Source organism: Canis lupus, chromosome 17, assembly GCF_003254725.2.
Source record: "Canis lupus dingo isolate Sandy chromosome 17, ASM325472v2, whole genome shotgun sequence".
In the NCBI taxonomy this organism is placed as follows: domain Eukaryota; kingdom Metazoa; phylum Chordata; class Mammalia; order Carnivora; family Canidae; genus Canis; species Canis lupus.
In genome coordinates this window covers 50,188,679-50,209,378 of record NC_064259.1, presented here as the reverse complement: position 1 = coordinate 50,209,378, position 20,700 = coordinate 50,188,679, and the positions used below count along the sequence as shown (strand labels likewise).

Below are 20,700 nucleotides of genomic sequence, written 5' to 3'. Positions count from 1 at the left end.
TGGTACTTGCGGCAGTAGGAAATCCCAGGCGTGTTGTCATGGAATAAAGTTCAGTTATTGTACAAACCACTCAAGAAAAACTTCATAGTGTGGGCCATGTTCCTTTATTTTAAATTCAACAGAAAGCTTAGTTTCCCAATGAAGTAATAATAATGAGGCTACTGGCTCTCTCCCACAAGATTCTGAGGCCAAGGCAATTATAGGAAGCCTGGCCTATCAGCACTATTTTCCTTCATTGTTTTTCTAATACCCTCTTTCCTCCTCTTCTCCTAAACTACACAGGGACCTCTCACTCACTCACTCATCAGAACACATGCCCAAGGATGATCAGAATGGATTAGAGTTCATTATGAAAAGCAACCGTGTCCTCCTCTCCTCTTTCCTCCTAAATCCTGCTTCCCAGAGGCAGCCATTCTTCTGATGTTCACCCTCTTTATCTAGAATGCTTGTGTATGCTACTGCCTATTTTTTTCAGGTTTTTTAATCGTGGTAAAATATATGTAACATAAAATTTTCCATGTTAACCAGTTTTAAGTGCACAGTCCTATGACACTAGGTACATTCATACCGTACAACCATGACCACCATTCTTCTTCAGAACTTCCTCATCCTCCCCAACAGAACCTCTGTATCCACGAAACAGTCATTCTTCATCCCCTCTATCCCAGCTCCTGGAAGCCATCATCCTACTATCTGTCTTTAAAAATTGACTACTTCAGGAACCTCACACACATGGAATCACACATTATTTGCTCTTCTGTGCCTGACTTATTTCACTTAGCATCATGTCCTTAAGGTTCATCCATGTGGTAGCAAGGGTCAGTTTCTTTCCTTTTGAAAGCTGAGTAATAATCCATTATGTCATGTATCACATTTTGTTTATACACTCATCTGTAAATGGACTCTTGGGTTGCACCTGCCTTTTCCTGTGTGGAGTTTTAGTCTGGCTTTTATTAAACTAGATAAATGCAATTCACAGCCAACCTCTATAAGATGCCATGAACACTTTTCCTTTTTTTGCACAACTTTTGTTTTCTGGGGTTAAGTTTTCTCATTTTTAAGTTTACTTAAGCTTTGTATGTATTTACCATTACTTTGTTCCCAATTTCTCCCCAACTATCTGAGTTCCCTCTCAATATGTACAAATACATCCAGTATTCTATTACTTCCACCTTTTCAGGATACCTCTTTAAACTTTCTAAAATGCTCCAGACTGTACTGGTTGTACTTTCTCCCTGCTACCCCACTGTTGACCAACTACCTCCCTTTTAATCATCATCTTAGAAAATCTATTTACCCCTTTCCTCTCTTCGGTTATCTATGTCCTTTAATATCTCATATCATTTTTTTTGGGGGGGGAGTGGTTTGGGGAACCAAATTTATGAAGACTTTCATTACTGAAAACATCTTTATCCCACCCTTACACTTACGTGGCATTGTGTAGCTAGATAGGGAAATACAGATGGGTAATCATGTAGAATTTGAAAGACACTGCTTCACTCCAGTCTATCTTCCAGTACTGCTATAATCCAAAATCATTTGGACACTGAATTATATTTTTTATCTCTAGAGGCATTTGGGATTTTATATTTGCCCTCTGGCTTCTGAAATCTCACAACATGTCTGGATGTAAGACTATTTTCATCCCTTATATTAGGCACCTTTTAATCTGGAAGTTTATGTCTTAGAATTTTGGGAAATTTTCCCATGCTATTTCTATGAATTCCTTTCCTTCATTTTCTCTAGTTCCTTTTTCTAGTATTCAAATACTGGATTCTCCTGGACTGACCCCCTAATATTTTTCTATCTTTTTTATTTCCTATGTTCCATTTCTTTTTCTTTTTACTCTCTCTCTCTCTCTCTTTCTCTCTCTCTCTCATGGATCTTCTCCCCTTTATCTTCTCCACAAATACTCCTTTAAGGTTTCTGCTTTCATATTTTTAATTCTTAAATATTCTTTTTGATCTTTGAATTTATTTTTTTAAAAAAGACTTTATTTATTTATTTGACAGAGAGAGAGCATAAGCAGGGAGAGCACCAGGCAGAGGGAGAGGGATGCTCCCCATGGAGCAAGGAGCCCAATGTGGGGCTCAATCCCAGGACCCTGGAATCATGACTTGAGCCAAAGGCAGACACTAAACCAACTGGGCCACCCAGGTGTCCAGGAATTTCTCCTTTTGTGTAGCTTTCTTATCTTGCTTCTACATACAATTTTTTTCTCCTATCTTCTAACATTATTGTTTTGTTTGGCCTTTTAGTTTTCCTCTTCTTGTATAGTCTCTATCTTTTCCAAGTTGCTTCTTTATATGTGTTTGTTCTGACCTCTAATTGTAATGTTAGAGGATTTCCTCAAATGTCTGCTGATCCTTAATGATCTGCTCATATTTCAAACTGGGAAATTAAAAAGCTGATTGAAAATTCTGTGCATGTACATCAGTCTAGTCAACTACAGACTTCAAAGTGATGTGACTTGTCCATTTGGTTGGGGACTACCCAGTGGACATATCTTTAGGGCAGTTCTCTTGGACTACTAATGATATTATTCGCAGTGCCTTCCAATCTCGTACCTGAAGGATATAAACCTGGCTATTAGAATCCTGGGAACCAAATCAGAGAAGAGGGCTGTGAAATGCAAGATGAATCTCAATACTGAGCACACAAACTTTCACTGCTTTCAGTTTGATAACCCTACCCTCGACTTCTGTCTACTGTCCTCTGGTCTTCTGCTAGAGCTGGGATAGGGTGGTTAGTTGGTGGGGAAAAGCTGGGAAAGGAATCAGGTTGTCTAACTGGTTTTGAAATAGATAGTCAACCAATCCTTCTGTATGAACATCAGTTCTACCCCCCTTTCCCGAAGGAACCTGATGCTATAGATTTCTAAAACATGGGAGTTCTACAAAACACAAAATATTGGGTTGTCCTCAAGCTTTTTCTACTAACTGGCTTAGAACTGCATTTTCTTGGGTATGCTAGGACAATTATTACACACCTACCTACTTTCCAGCTTCCAAATTATGTTGCTATCATCTAATTCTCCTGTATTATTTATGTTTGGGAGCTCATGCTAAAAAAAAATAGTAAAAAATTTTTAAAAGCCCTTACCTATTCTTTTTACAAGTTTGAAGAGGTAGAAAATATAAATATATATGTTGAATTCAACATTTTTAACAAGAAGGCAATTTGTTAACCTCTTACTACTTCCACAGTGCTTTCAGGAAGGGTCAAAATCCATTCAAAAAGCAATTTTAGATATTTTCATATACTTAAGATTGTAACTGGAAACTAAGAGCATTTCCTTACAACATTTTTTAAAAGATGCCTTTTCCTGAAAAATGTTAAGGTGTAGGTACATAAAATTTAATTAAATAACACAACAGTCATTAACTGATTTACTATTTATTAATATCTACTGTCCCCAAGTACTATGCTAGTAAAGTACTGACTATAAAAATAAAACCATACATCTGTCCTTACACAGACCACAGACCGGTTGGGAAGACAGATAAATAAAGCAGCAATCACGTTAATGAAGTTGTTCACTTCTAAGAGATGTCCCCTTGGAGGGCCCTACTGGCTCTCTACCTTCACCATTCTCATAGCTTAGCAATAAGCTCATTCAGTAAAACTGATTTAGCTCATCTGAAGAACACTAGGTCTCTTTAGTTGATATAAGTGGCATTGATATGACAATTATTCTTACCAAGACATTTCTCTGATCAACAGATCCACCTAATACATACTGTCTTCTGCTCTTCCCAGCTTCCCCATAAGTGATCTGAGAGCAGGGTCCCTCTCCTGAGCAACATATCCTGCTGTTTGTATAGCAAAGCTAAACCTATCACATCTCTCCAGAGAAGGACAGTAGAATGATGCTCCCATGCACTCTGCTGACCTTTCTGCCTATAAGATTTACTGAGGGACAACTTACTTTATACCTATATGGTGTGACGCTAATTTTTGTGTATTTATGCTTCTTGCATGACACCCTTTTGTTACTTATTAAATTCATATATATATATAATTTGGTCAGTTTCTGTACTTGTATTCTGTTCTACTACTTAGTTCATTCTTCTACTATATTGTATTATTGCTCACAAGTCAAGGTTCAGTAAAAGGAATATTCTCAAAAAAAATTTAATCTTACAACCAAAATACACACACACACATACACATACACACACACACATATATATATATATATATATATATATATATTTGTAAGAGATGGTATAAGTATCATAATAACTGCTCTTCCTCTAGATTTTCTAAGCAATGTTCTATGAGTACACCACAATACCATAAACTGTATTGAGAATCCATAAGATAATTTTCTCCTAAGTTTAAAAAAAGGAAAATTTCTCCTAATAAGCTAGTATGCTTTGCTTAGTCAAAGCAAATAAGTATTATATTCATTATATACAAACACATATATATACATCATAATTTCCTTCTTACCCTGAAAAAAGAAAGCTCAAAGTCAAACTGCAATATTGTCTTCAGATCAGATTTAAGAAATAAATTATCTTTCTTCGCTCATCCCAACTCATAACCAGTAAAAGGATACTGATCTCTTATATTTAATAGTCTTCTAATATACACATGATTCTTAATTGAAATCAGGTCCAAAATATTTTAGAAGTACATGTAACTGTTTTTTAAGGCAAGGAGAAAAAAATTTAAAAATGAGATCTAATTCAAGGCTGAAAACTGTCATAGGAAATTTAATTTTAGGGGGAAAAAAGTATTTCAATACATCAAGTTTAACCTCTAATTATGTTCTCCACACTCTTAAGAGTCTATTCGCATTCACCATTCACCTAGAAGAGTCCTTTTTCTTTAAATTTAGCATTTATTATATGCCTGGAACCAAACTAAGTACTTGATTTCCCTAAGTGTTTTCAGATCTTTGAAAAGTTTAAAAATTCCTACTTTAAGAGTTGTAAAGACTGGGATACTTAGTAACTTGCTCATTGTCATATAGCTAACAAATGGCAACTCTAGGAGTCTAACCCAGACTCTAAAATCTATTCTGTTAACTATCATATTATTTAATAGTAAACCAATTTCCTACTATTGGACTACGTACCATATTCTGATTGCTAACTATTCTGATTGCTGCTTATATATAAATACAGAAATCAAGAAGAAAAGAGAATATAAATTAAATACCAAAATACCAGACCAACTAAACACCACCTTCTCTGACTCCAAAAGCCATGTTCTATTAGAGTATTACACAGTATCCAGCACAAAAGAGGTTTCAACAGCGATATCGCTTTTTCTTGGCAGTAATTACCTAGCCTGTGTTAATTCAGTTGGTAGTACTATACCAGATCTAAGTCAAAAGATGTCATACACAATAAATAAAAGAGCACATTTTGCTCTGGTAAAGACTTAACCAAAGAAAGTCAAGACTTGAAAGAACCATGGAGACTATGAATCTCACCCAAAGATCAGTTTCTTTGAAACCAGTTACTAAAGGATGACTGCCTAGGAGCCTTCCATCTCTTTTATGAGCAACCAGTTCCTGTTCTAAGCAACAGTTATATAACCCATATAATTTAGCAAAGCCAAGTTAGAATTTTAAAAGTAAATAAATCCTTCCCTTTGTTAAACAGCCTCACACAGAAATCAACCTAGCCAAGAATGTTTATATTATAAATGTTATTTAGCCTCACAAGGCCTAAGGCAAACTAATCAAAATAAGAAATACAGAACTTCCCTCCTGCACAAATCAATTCCATAACAAGTGAATTACAGAAATCAGTGTCAACAGGAAACCTAGAAAACAGCAGTCAATTAACAAAGAATTTCTTTATAAAATCACTTGAAGCCAAAATGATAATTCTAAAATAAGATATGCATAGTATTTTGGAAACATTCAGGAAGAAGACCAACATAAAAAATAAGACCAGATAAAAAGTAGGGGCTTTCTGCCTACTTTGCAGATGGTTCTATTTCCCACGGCAGAAGCCACAGGTGGGTCCACTAAATGCTGTCAATCCAATACCATTTTAAAACACAGATATATGAAAATATGATTTTCTGAAAATGGAAACAAGACTGCTTAACTTAAAATTCAATAACACAATAAATAGCAGAATGGACAATTTTAAAATTCCTCCTGAGATTCTACTAAATGGTTGAACTTCTCTCCTATTTTTCATACTTACACATTTTCTTACTTTTCTGCAGCTTCATAGGTATATTGGAAGTGAGGTAAAAAACTCAGACTTCTAGCCTAGACCATTTTAAACTAGACTATACCCTTGTGTCTTAGCTCCAGAGGCTAAATAAAACTGTACAGTTTAGTAAAAAGTAATTCTACCCAAGACCAAAATATGCTCGTTCATGCTCTCTCACAGTCTCTCTCTCTCAAATAAATGAATAAATCTTTTTTTTTTTTTTTAAAGGTGGGGGGTGCCTGGGTGGCAGAGTTGGTTAATCTTTCAACTCTTGATTTCAGCTTGGGTCATGGTCTCAGGGTTGTGGGATCAAGCCCCACATCAGGCTCCATACCCAATGCAGAGTCTGCTTGGGATTCCCTCTCTCTGTCTCCCACTGCTGGTGCTCGTTCTCTCTCTCTCAAATAAATAAATAAATCTTTAAACAAAATTTTTTTTAAAAGACCAAAATGGAGCATATTAATTTTCTATTGCTGTAACAAATTCCTATAAGCTTAGTGGGCTAAAACCACACACAATTACTATCTCAGTTTCCATGGTTCAGGAGTTCAGCCTTTTTTGCTGAGTCTTCTGCTCAGGGTCTCACCAGGCTGAAATCATGGTGTCAGTCAGAGCTGTGGTCTCATCTAGAACTCAGGATCCTCTTCTAAATTCATTTATTTTATAGGCAGAATTCAGTTCTGTGTGGCTGTAGAATTCTGGTTCCCATTTCCTTGCTGGCTATCAGTTAGCTATATCCCTTAGCACCTACAGTTCCATGCCATGTATCCCTCTCCAAAATACAGCAATTTATTTCTTCAAGACCAACAGTAGAGCATCTGCTGCAGCTTTACATCTCTCTGACTTCTATATCTGATCCCCATTCCCTCTTTTAGTCTACCTGATTAGATCAGGTCCACACACTCAAGGAGGGTGATTTTGCAGGATGCATACACCAGGAGGCAGGGGTCATCTTAGCATTCTGCCTACCACCTGCGATCAAAGCAAAGAGATTCCTACTGATAAAGTTTTATCCAGAGACAATATAGCACTTTAAATACGAAGGAATGGATAAACTACATATCCTTCAGATCATCCTCAAATAGTATTTTTTGCAGCATATCTTTTGATATAATGTTGGAAGCCACATGTTGAAGTGAGAGAACCACAGTCAGAAGAGTCCCAGATCCTGACGATCACTTGAAGGAAGAGCTATCCTACCAGGAAGATCTATTTTGGACTTCCACTGGGCAAAAAATGAATCCTCAACAGTGAGATTTTAGAGTTTAGCTCTTACAACAAGCAGCATTATTTAAGGAAAACAGAAACTAGTGTTGGAAGAATGGTTTTGCCTTCACAAAAAAATAAATAAATGGCACTGGTTGAGACGTCAGGTAGTAGGCAGCAAGAATGTATATTTAATGAGTTGAAAGCCTGGAGAGCCCCCATAATACTATGGTAAAACAACTGGTAAAACTGGAACCTGTGATAAATGAAAAGATACACCACATGCCTATGGGGTCTATAGCTTTGGAAGTGAATGGAGAATCAGAGTTATAGCATATATTGGTATTTACTTTCTGCTTCTAGCAAGGCATTACATAAAAGAGATAAGCACAAAAAAAAAAATTGCTGGTTTGCTAAATGAAATTATAGGAAATAGAAGTCCAGATACTTGGGCATCAGAGGCTTAGAAAGCTGAACACATAGAATCCCAATGGTAAAAGAATAGTAAAGGTTTGAGCAATAAATCCCAAAGAATAGTGCTAGTCGAACAAAGTGACTCAATCCTGAAGTGAAGATCAGATTCACTATGGTCCTCTTACCCCTTATTTCATACAGCCTCGAAGTAGAGCCATTGTAATAAGAAAAGCATAAGGCAAGGCCTACCTCCCCAAACTAGGGAGAAGAAAAAAATCCATCCTCAAAATTATAGCTAGAAAAGAACACTGGGTCTGGTGTCCACCTAGAACCTATGGGAAAGAAACAGACCAGAGGCCTCCTAAGTTGTGAGGTAACTAGAGTGCCCAAAAGCCACAAAAATGAACTAAATAAACCTTTGGCTGTTCAGAAACTTAAAACAACCCTTGGACCCCTAAACTTGCAGAAGCAGAAAGCAGGCAGTAAAAGATATATAGGGAGGTATATGTGTATAGACGTAGTTCTAGATATTAGTGTAGGTATCTAGAAACAGAGAAAGAAAATGAGAGACTGAGAGAGAAAGAGATTGTCTAAGAAAGGTATATTCCCCAGCACTCACTTCCTTCTGAAAAAGAAAAAACAGAGTGCAATCAGGAGAACTACAGGCAAAGGAATTCCTCTCAGAGTTAGTGTGTAAGCGAGAAAGACCCACTACTACAAAGGCAGAAGGATTCCCCAACGATGGCCCAAAAGGATTACACTGATTTCCTTATGAAGCAGGAAATACTGTGCATCTCCCACTATTCCCTTTTCTAAATGAAAGCTTTTGTTGTAGTTATTCTATTCTAACTTCTTCATTGGAGGTGGGATGGAACACAGGTATAGGAAATTTGTCATCTTCTTTCCTGGTCAGCCACCCATCTGGATCCGGAGACTTATCTGGATCTGAGGGAGAGTTCTGAGCATCCCTGGAAGATAACAGACTTTGAAATGGATGTAGTAAATAAATGGGATATTGAATTGCCTTCCTTGGGAAGGAGCATATGTGTTCTAGGGATGAGAGGAAGAATGAAGAGATATTTGATGACCAAAGGGTAGAACTGTGTCACAGATTAGCTACTATGCACCAAACCTTAGTCCTTCTCCTCTTAGTAATAGAGTGAGATTATTTTCTTTCAGCCTCCCTTGCAGGTCAGTAAAGCCAAGTAAGAAATCCATCACAAATCAGAAATACCGTTTTGGGCTTGACATAAGTGGAAAAGAAATCATATCCTTTCCCTCTTTTCCAACATCCATGAATTCAAACAAATATTCAAATTGTTCACATGAACAATGTACTACTATATACAAAATATATGGTAATTTCTTTCCCTCCCACTTTCCTTATTGTTTAGGTACTATGGATCCTAAAATATGTTAAGATATGTTTATTCAAAGATCTTAACTAACATAGCTTAGAATAACAATATATGCTCTTATTAGAGCTATACTTGATATGAAGTTTTATAGGAGGAATGAAGTATTATCAGTTAATTAAAAGTCCTGAATCCACAATGTTTTCTTCAGTTCTTTGTATGACACAAACACACCAAATAGCTAATACTTTACACAAATTGAGTGCCATAGTAGACAAATTCACCTCAATCTAACCTGAATTCTACTATAGGATCTGACCTTTACAAGCTCTCTAAACTTGAGCAAAGTACTTCCCTGCCCTATGCCTCAATTTTTAAAGATAATTAAGAAGTGAAGCCAGATAATCCACATTAAATGAAATAAATGTATTTTCATGGAATACTTTCTTTCACCAAAAAGGAATTGAAGTTAATTTCTCAAGCAGAGGCCTTAAAAAAAAGGCAACTTTAAAAAAGAATGCTTCCAAAGAGGCTCTGTACTATACTTTCCTATATTCTGAAAGTTTAGAAAAACTTGCCAAACACAATAGACTTGTCTTACAGAATACCTTCATTCCCATACTCAAAATATATACCTAGCAATACAAAGATACATTTTCAATAATTAATTTTTTTCTTCACCACTAAAAAATGACATCATTATTTACATCAGATTTATCATCAATTAGTTTTAAACTTTCCCCATCATAAAACATAACATTGACAAAATTTAAAAGAGAGAGGAAAAGAATATCTCTATTGCTTCAGGAAAGGAATTTCCAACAGGCAAATCTCTTTTGCAGAATAAGAGATCTGAAAGATTACCAAGACTTGGTGAGATCAAAAATACAATGTGCACCCTCCCCTCCTTCTTTCCAGAATGATAACCACAAATGACTTCTTCAAGAACACAGTTGTTTGTAGAACCAAACAATACTTTCCATAAACAACCAAGTCTTCTATTTGTTGTTGTAGACTACATTATAAGGTATACTGAGATATTTTAATAAAATCAATGTGATTTAAATTTCGAGAGCAAGCAGCCCTGCAAATCATTAGCGCTCTTTTTATTTAAAATGACAAAAAAAAAAAAAAAATCAAGCCATTCCTTGGTGACTTTCATTACTTAGAAAACATTAAAAAAAAAAAAAAACTAAAAATTTCTAACACATTTGTTCATTTATAAGCTGTAAATAAATCTCTTTCTGTGATCATAATCCACATTATTTCCCAAAAGGCCTTTCTTCATTAATACCCACTGATACCAGAAATAACAATTACAGAAATATTTATAAATAACATGATGTCTTGTTTACATAATAAGTAATTAACCAAAGGTACCTGCAGCACAATTTAGCTCATTACCTAGAAAGAGATCTTTTAAAAATCTTGGGCTTCAAAGCATATCCAAAGTCAAGGAAAATATTCAAAAACCAGAAAAACCTCTTTAAAGTCCCTATTTAACCATCACAATAAATCCATATTTACTGACATCCACAGAGCAGAACATACTAGTAAATAAATAATGCATTGCTCTGTTGAAAAAAAGAAAAACAAAACACATCTTTTAATCAAGTGTTCCCATAAAGAGGAAGAACTTCCCTAAAATGATACGAAACAATCAAGACACTTAGCAGAGAGAAACCCATGTTTAACAGAAACTAGCAAAGTCACTGGCCAACCTATCATAAACCCAAGACCTACTTGCTTCATGGCAGTCTCTCCAATTTTGTCAGAATGTTTGCGGATACTCTCCAGAAAGTCTTTGAGATCAGACATAGAAACATCCTTAATTTCTTCTCGAAGCTTGGGGATGTTATCCACCATCACCTTGCAGAATCGATAGTGGCTTACTTGAGGCAGATAGGTATGCTCTAGATGTTCCAGAGTTTTCAGTGCAGGATAATGCCTATAAAAGGAATTATATCACCTTTAGCTCAACTCAGTCTTCTTTAAGGCCACAGATATATTCCTTAGGTAAAATTTCTAGCCTGAATTAGTTTTCATTGTTCATTACAACAAATTCAGTATTAAGTTTCAAAAAAAAGAAATCAATGGAAAAATGTCAAATTATTCAAAATTAACATATAAATTAAAGGACTTAGTAAATTACAATGAGAAAAGATTTTATCCCAAGAATATAGAAAACTTAGAAAACCTACCAATGAAATCCATTATACAAAAATTAAAAGAAAATACAAAATGATCGTATTAATGCCAAAACAACCATCCTATAAAATAAAATACCGAAGTCTAAACTTCCAACTATGGCACAGGGAAGAGCTTAGCAAATCTTCTACCCAAAAAAACAAATATAAACTAAACAAAACTGTCCCAAACAACCATTTCAGGGCTCTGGAAATAGACCAAAGGAGAACATATTGAAAAGTGTTTATTCATGAAAACTGCTGAACAATGGAACTCTGTGGTGTTCTTGCCTGGGGCTACCTCCATCAACCCTCCAACTCCACCCGCACTCCATCCCCTTCCCTCCCACTGGTTATATTGGCTTGTCATGAAAACCAGCAGCCTCCCTGCCCTTAGAAGCAGATGTGATTTAGAGTGGCATTATTAGGTAAAGTAGGAAACTCCAGATGAAGGAAGGAAGGAAAGAATAAGGACAAACAAACAAACAAACAAATAAAAAGATAGGGAAATACCCCAGCTCTCCAGGCCTGAAGTTAGTCTGGGTTGGGTCAAAGGGTAGATTAGAGGACTAACCAGAAATTTAACAGAGAAGCATGGAAATAAGAGACCCACAGAAGGACCCAATAGCTCTTTGCACAACCCTAGCCTTAGTCATGACTAAGGTTGTATAAATGTGCAGTAGGAGACCCAAAAGGGCCTAAGCAGTCCACACACCTCTGGCTGACTAGGAGGCAGCAGGCACACACAAAGCAGAAGCCCTGGGAGAAAGTTAAAAGCTCAGGCTGTTTTGAAAATTGCCTGAATTTTTAATGTATTCCATAGCCCCCACACATATCCACTGACAAAGGTAGAAACCTTTTTGGCTCAAGTTTGATTGAGCACAAACCTTGGACCAATCTTTGGCTAATGACTATCCTTTAAAAATGAAATATATTTCCTGATAAACAAAACCAGATAATTCCTTACTACCAGATCTGCCTTAAAAAAAAAAAAAAAATCCTGAAAGGAAGTGACAACAGAAACTAATTGGAATTCACAGAAAGAAATAAAGAGCATAGGAAATAGTAAATATATGTGAAATATAAAAGTCTAAATAAATATTTCTTTTTCTTTTCTTCTTTTAATTTCATTAAAAGAAAAATTTTAAAACAAATGATTATAATACTGTATTGCTGAGTTTATAATATATAACTATATGACCATAAAGCACAAAAAAGGAAGTAAGAAATGGAGTTAAGATGAAGCAAAATCACTACTATATATTCTACCAAAACTACATCAGAAAAAAAAAAAAAAAAACTACATCAGCATTAACCTAAAGTAGATTGATATATTAAGATACAGATAATCCATACAGCAACCTCTAAATAAATAACTCAAAATCTATCATTAAAAACAAAAGAGGAATTAAAATAGTACACTACCAAATATTTAATAGAAAAAAAAGAGAGTAAAGGCTAAGAACAAAAAGATATGAAAAACAGAAAACAAAGAGTAAAATGCAGCCATAATAATTACATTAAATATAAATGGACTAATAAACACTCCAGTTAAAAGGCACAAGGTTAGGATTTAAAAAGCATGATCCAATTACATGTCCTCTACAAGAAACACACTTTAGATTCAAAGATACACAAATAAGTAAAAGATAGAATAAGATATACCATGCAAAAAGTAACCATAAAAATGCTGGAGTGTCTATATTAATATCAGATACAATAGATTTTAAAAATAGAAATAAAAAAATAGAAATATTGCTGGCTATGCAAAAGTAAATATTGCTGGTAAGGCAATAGTAAGGGGAACGATATTTATCTGATAGGTAGGAAAGCTTCCATTAGCATAAGAGAATGAATAAAACTAAAATTGTTAAGTTTGATGAAGTAACAACAAAATAAGTTACACATTAAAAAACATAATAAGAATAAAGAAGAAACAAAAACTTGGTAACGATTATTTAACCTAAAGTCGATTGAAGGAGTCACAAAAGAAGAGTCAAAAAAGAAGAGTCAAAAAAGAAGAGTCACAAAAGAACATTAAAAAGGACAATAAGGGTGGGGGTGTGATTTGAACAGTTATGTGGAAAAAATGCAAATCAAAACATGATTTTGTCATTCAAACTCCCAAAGATTTCTTAAAACATAATGGGTATTATTATCAGGAGTTTCAATAAATGAGAATTCACTGCCTGCTGGTAAACAAATTTGTATTAATGATACAAGTTTTCACTGAAGAATCTTACGAAAATAAGCATTCTAACCAGTTGCCTTTCCAAAAAGAAATATTAGATTAACAAAAGTATGTAAACCTCTTGAATTATAGGTATTTACATAAGTCAATAAAAAACTAATCTAGATGTCTAATAATAAAGAACTGGTAAAATAAAATACATCATGATACATCCACATAGTAAAAGACAGCAAAATGGTTACAATATTGTTAAGTAAAAGCTATTGCAAAAAATAAAATTTACAAGTATAATCATATTTTTCAAAATTATAAATATGCATACATATATAAATTCTGAATATATGTGCATGTATGAGCTATATATCACTAAATACATGCATACACACATATAGAAGTACACAGAAAATGAATAGAAAAATATAGACAAAAATGTTAACCATAATTTTTTTCCCTTGGGATAGTAACATTTTGGGTGATAATTTTCCTTATATTTTTAATTTCCTAATTTCCATACTTCCCATGATATATTTAGTAGAGGAAAAACTCAGTTGCAATCTTATAAATAAAAAACTGATAGCTCTATTTTAGATTTTTAAGAATGAATTTCACAGTATACACTTGAGCTCTTCTTGCTCCAATATGCTTAGTACCACAAACACTAAAGACTAGAGACTGGTTTTACTTTTTTTTTTAATGTCTTTACCTCACATGTTCCAAAAATCAAAATCTTAGTCCAAATAAATGGAGGGGAGAAAGATTTATTTCCTCTACATTTAGGAATAAAAGTACAAATATAGTTAATGTGAATTGGTTGCTTTTATTACAATTTTACAGACTCAAAAACAGTACTGATTTGTTATTCACATGGTTTAGTGTAAACAGAATGGTGTTTATACTACAATTAGGTATGAAGAGCTATGTGCAATAAAATGCAATTCCTCTAGAGAGAAACCTTAGAAGGGATAGAAAGCCAGAAATTAAGCCAAAAAGATAAACACACTTTGGGGTTTAGTTATATTTTGGAACATTGTTTATAGAATGAGAAAAATCTAACAATGTTGCCTGCAGACACAAGGCACATTCACTGATGAGACACATGGCCACATGCTGAAAACATCTGGTCTGTCAACTCCACATTTTTCAAGGCTAATTAGTACAAAACCCAGTGATTCCTGGCAACAAAGAATGTCACCTTATTTTCCCATTGTCCTTTCGCTACCATATTCATATTCTAACTATAACAGACCAATAAGATTATTCAAATTTCTAGTGTGTTTTAATATCAGGGATAGGTTAAAGAATGACAGCCAATTAAACACCTGAGTAGCAGATACCAAAAGAAAAAATTTCTATTTCCAGCAGCCATGGAAATCTAAAACCACATTTTGACCTTATTTTTGATAACCTCTAACCATTATTAAAACTAAATCAGAAGCCAAATCTTAAGTTTCATTTGCAAGTGTGCTAGCTTTCCCTGTCTCCCTCTATTACACCCCCTAATAGAAATGTGAGCAGAAAAATATTAAAGGAAACAAAATCAGGACATATAAAAGAAACAAGGGAAAGATATTTAAACAATTCTATAAACTGGGTAACTATTGTCAGAATAACTTAGACATAGCTGAATGCTATTGTGAGAAGAGGAATGTTAATTCTAGGCAAATTAAATTTTGGTCCTTTTTTGCCATGGTATAGAACTCTCACACAATAATGATTTTTTAAGTTCTAATAAGTGATCTTTTAAAGCAGATCACAACTACCTGTGAGAAATTTTTATAAATTCAAAGTATGATAAGAATATAACATAAAAGCTTTGACCACAGGAAATATTAGTGGCTTTCCTTTTTTTTTATTAGTGGCTTTCCTAATCAAAGAGCACTGTTAACAAATATTTAATCCTTTCTATGTGTTACAGGTAGAAAGATGGTCAGGTATCTTTCCTTAGGGAACATAGAACCTAATAGTATTATCACTATTATTACAGCTTTAAAAAAAATACAACTAAGCTTCTACCCATGCAGGAGTAACAAAGAAAAGACATGAACCCCCAAACTTAAAAAGCAGAAGACTGGCTAAAATATAAAAACTGATTTGGTAGTGAACAGTGGTCTCTGAAAAAAGGGAAACAAAAAAGCTGAGTTTAAGTTTAATAATTATCCAGGTTATATGTGATTTCTAAATCATGGGCAGAATCAGAGAAAACTCAAACATAGCCTAGCAGCTTAGCAGAGTTAAAGTCAAAGATAGTTCAGGAAAGGTGACACAACTTGAGGTTGTACAGCAGAATTCCAAACAAAAAGAGGAGGAAAGGAGCAATGCAGAAAAAAGAACTGCAGAATCTATACAGGGGTTCCCTTAAGTCTTTGCTGAGTACTAGGCCAGGTATAGAAAAAGTGAAATTCCACAAGGACAGCAAAAAGAAGGGAGGGAATGAAGGTGGACAGGGAAGGGAAAGAGGAGAGGGAAAGAAAGACAGACACAAGGAAAATATGTGGTAAACACTTCAAGGAGCTCAGAAAATGCAGAAAAACCTTGGTGAAAAGTCTCTGGGGATTCCTGAGTTATTCCAAGTAGATGAATATACTCTGAACTACCCTCGGAATGAAGGTGCAGCTAGCAAAGACTAAAAATGGGGTTTGGGTGCCTGGGTGGCTTAGTTGGTTAAGCATCCAACTCTTGATTTTAGCTCAGGTCATGATCTCAACTCAGGTCATGATCTCAGGGCTATGAGATTGAGCCCCACCTCAGGCTCCACACTTGGCATGGAGCCTGCTTAAGATTATCTTCTCTCCTTCACCCTCTGCCTCCATCCATAAATAAATAAATAAATAAATAAATAAATAAATAAATAAGTAATAAATAGGGTTTGATGAGAACAAATAGATCTGCAAACTAAACTTTTTGCCAAAACAAAAAGCAATACTCTTTAAGAAAAAAACAGTTCCCAGAAGTCCACACTCAGCAGCATAATATGTTTGTATCCAATCAAAAATTACTAGACATGATAAGAACCAAAAACTTGGCCTATAACTAGGAAAAACAAAATCAGTCTGCAAACAGAAATCCAAAAATGCTAAAAGTGACAGAACTAGCAAAGAAGTACATGAAAAGAAATATCAGAGCCATGTACATGTATTCTTAAAAAGACACAAAAATAACAAGAAATTAAGCATTTAAAAAACCCACTGGAACTCCTAAAGATGAAAAATATGTTATCTGAAATGAAAATTTCATTGAATAGGATTAAAAGAAAATCAGACAATGCAAAAAAAAGAGATCAGTGCATTGAACATAGGAATAAAATCTATCAAACAATAAAGCACAGAGAGAGAAAAGATCGAGAAGGAAAAAAAAAGAACAGATTATCAAGTCACCAGTGAGTTTATATGTTGTCCAACATAATATGTAATTAAGTCCTAGAATAAGGATGGGAAACAGACAGAAAAAAAAATGTTTGGAAAATCCGTATCTGAACATTTTCCAGATTTTACAAAAACTATAAACCTACAAATCCAAGAAGCTAAACAAGTGAACAGCAGGATAAATTCACACATATACACATGCATGCACAGACATATACGTATGGCAACATGCCTCAAAATCAAATTGCTAAGAACAAATGATAGAGAAAAAAGTTTGAAAACAGCTGGAGAAGACACATCAAGTAGAGTGACAAAGATAAGACTGCTCACATACCCCTCCCTCAGAAACTACATAAATGAGAAGGCAAATGATGTCTTAACTAATGAATCTATAAACCTAGAATTCTATGTCCTTCAAAAATAATTTTCAAAGACAAAGATGAACAATAAGATATTATGTCACACTCACCAAGATGGTCATAGTCAAAAAGCCAGACTATAATTTGTAGAATTTGTAGAATAATTTCTAGAATTTGTAGAAATTGGAATCTTCATATGCTGATGGTAGAAGGTAAAATAGCATAGCTGCTTTGGAAAACAGTCTGACAGTTCCTCAAATGATTAAACATAGAGTAATCATATTATCCAACAATTCCATTCCTAGGTATACAGCCAAGAGAGATGAAAACATATGTCTACACAAAAACTTGAAAATAAAATTTATAGCAGCATTATTCATTAAAGCCAAAAAGTAGAAATAACTCTAATGTTCATCAACTGATGAATGGATATATAAAATGTGGTATATCCATACGAGGGAATATTATTCAGCAATAAGAAGAAATGAAGTACTGAAATACAGTACAACATGAATGAACTTTGACAATATTATGTTAAATGAAAGAAGCCAATCATAAAGAACCACATATTGTAAGATTCCATTCATATGAAATGTCCAAAATAGACAAATCTATAGAGACAGAAAGTAAATTAGTGGTTCCCAGTAGCTGGCAAGGTGTTAGGAGCGGGGGGACAGGGAGGAGAGGATTGGGTAGACAGCTAAGGGGCTCAGAGTTTCTTTTGAAAAGAACAAAAGCATTCTAAATCGACTGTGGTGATGACTACACAACTCTGTGAATACACTAAAAGCCACTGAATATACATTTTAAATTGATGAACTGAATAGTATGTAAATTATATCTCAATTAAGCCGTTAAAAATATTTTAAGCAAAAAAAGAATATTAAAAAACAGATAATATAAAAACTAAATAAAAAGAAAACAGCAGTGGCTATATTAATATCAAACAACATATACTTTTTTAAAAAAAGAATATTACCAGAGATAAAAAGGAACCTTTCATAATATAAATAGGTCATCTCATCAAGAACATATAGCAATGCTAAATGTGTATGCACCCCCCAAAAAAGCTCCAAAATACAACAATATCAAGAACTGAAAGAACAGAAAAAAGACGTGCAGATCCACAATCAAAACAATCTCAACACTCCTGTCAGCAACTGACAAATACAAAATCACTAGGATGTAGAAAACCTGAACACTATCAATCAAGTATATCTAAATGGCCGTTAAAAAATGTCCTACTCAAAGAGAATATACATAATTTTGAAGTGTACACGAAATTCTCACCAAAACGAACCATATGCTGGCCCATTAAAACAAGTCTCAACAAACATTTAAAAAGTTGAAATCAGGGAAGCCTGGGTGGCTCAGTGATTGAGCATCTGCCTTCAGCTCAGAGCATGATCCCGGGGTCCTGGGATCAAGTTCCACATCAGGCTCCCCACTGGGAGCCTGCTTCTCCCTCTGCCTATGTCTCTGCCTCACTCTCTAGTCTCTCATGAATATAAAATTTTTTTAAAAAGTTGAAATCATACATTTATATTTATGAACACAAAATATAATTACAAATCAATTTTTAAAAATCTGAAAAATCCTCTAATACTTGGAAGTTATCCAACTCATTTCTAAATAATGAGCAGATTAATTTTTAAATCACAAAGGAAATTAGAAAACATTTGAGATAAATGGAAAAAATACATTATCATAAAACATGTAAGATGCAGTTAATGCACTGCTAAGAGAAAAATGTACAGGTTTAAATAGCTACATTAGAAAATAAAGAACTGGCAGGCGGATGGGGTGACTGGGTGAAGGGCACTGAGGAAGGCACTTGATGAGATGACCACTGGGTGTTATACTATATGTTGGCAAATTGAACTTCATAAAAAAAAACAAATAAAAGGCAAAAAAAAAAGAAAGAAAAGAACAAAAATCCACCTTATAAAGTTAGAAAAGAGAAGATTAAACCCCAAGTACGTAGGTGAAAGAAAATACTAAAGATAATAGCAGAAATCAGTAAAATAGACAACATTAAATAATAGGAAAAACTCAAAATCTAAAGATGCTTTTATGGAAAAAATTAATAAAACTGATAAACCACTAACTAGAATAATCAGAGATAGAGAAAAGATTTACCAATATAAGTAATGAAAGGGAAAGCATTACTGTAGATCCTACACATTAAAATAATAAGAGAATAACTGGAACAATTTTTGCTAATGAATTAAACAATTTAGACGACACGAGAAATTACTATAAAGACATAAATAAGTAAAAGTTACTCAAGAAACACAAAATGCAAACAGCCTTGTATTCGTTTTTTAAATTAAATTTGTAGTTAAAAACCTTCTCACCAAAACCAAACAAATCTCCTGATCCAAGTGACTTCACTGGTGGATTCAACCAAATATTTAAGAAAGATAATGCCAACACTTCAAGAAAATCAACACTTCAAAGAAAACCAACTCATGCTATGAGGCCAGCATTAATCTGACACCAGAGTCAGACCAAAACAAACAAACAAAAACAACACTACAGATAAATATTCCTCATGAATACAGATGCAAAAATCCTCAACAAAATTTTAACAAGTCAAATACTGCACCATATAAAAAGGATAATATACCATGACCAAGGAGGATTTATTTCACAAATGCAAGTTCATTTAACATTCAATAAATTAATCATATAATTCATATTAATATACTAAAAATTTTTTTCAACATATAATCACCTCAACTGACACAGAAAAAAGCATTTGACAAAAACAATATTAATTCCTGGTACAAATTTTCAACAACCAGAGATAGAAGGAAATTTCCTCAACCTTCTAAATGGCACATACAAAAAAACTACACCTAACATCTTAATGGTGAAATGTTTTCCCCCTAAGATCAGGAACAGGGCAATGATATTCATTCTCACTACTTCTACTCAACATTGTACAGAAAGTTCTAAACAGTACAATAAGACAAGAAAAACAAACCAAAAAGAAAGCTTCCCAGTTGTAAAGAAAGGAACATTTTATTTGCAGATAAGATGATTATCTACATAGAAAATCCAATGGAATAAACAAAAAACTGTTATAATTAATGACTTTAGAAGGTTTCAGAAAACAAGATAAACATACAAAAAATAAAATAGTATACTAGTAATAAATGACTGGAAATTAAAATTTAAAAATCAAAAACCATTTAAAACAAGCATCAAAAAGCATTAAATATTTAGAGATAAATATGATAAAAGATATGTAAGACTTACTAAAAACTATAAATATTGCTGAAAAAAATTAAAGAAGACCTAAATAAATGACAATATCCATATCAGTTGGGGGGGGGAGGGAAGATATAGAATAGACCAGCATGGTGCACAAGGGACCTACTGAAATATGGAGGATGCCTATATAGAAAGGTAGCCTGGTATGGAATGTCAGAACCAA

The 20,700-nt window shown here is 34.0% G+C and overlaps 1 protein-coding gene across 10 annotated transcripts in view; it reads right to left on the bottom strand.

Moving 5' to 3' along the window:
- The window catches only part of EXOC6B (exocyst complex component 6B), a 615,592-nt gene that overhangs the window by 493,217 nt on the left and 101,675 nt on the right, over positions 1-20,700 (bottom strand). For all 10 annotated transcript variants that reach the window (XR_007403261.1, XM_025453542.3, XM_049096018.1 and 7 more), the window contains one exon: positions 10,904-11,108. Coding sequence is in view for 9 of the 10 variants with exons in the window: in XM_025453542.3 (XP_025309327.1) it covers positions 10,904-11,108 (205 nt within the window). In the remaining variant the exon portion in view is untranslated. The remainder of the gene's footprint in view (positions 1-10,903; positions 11,109-20,700) is intronic.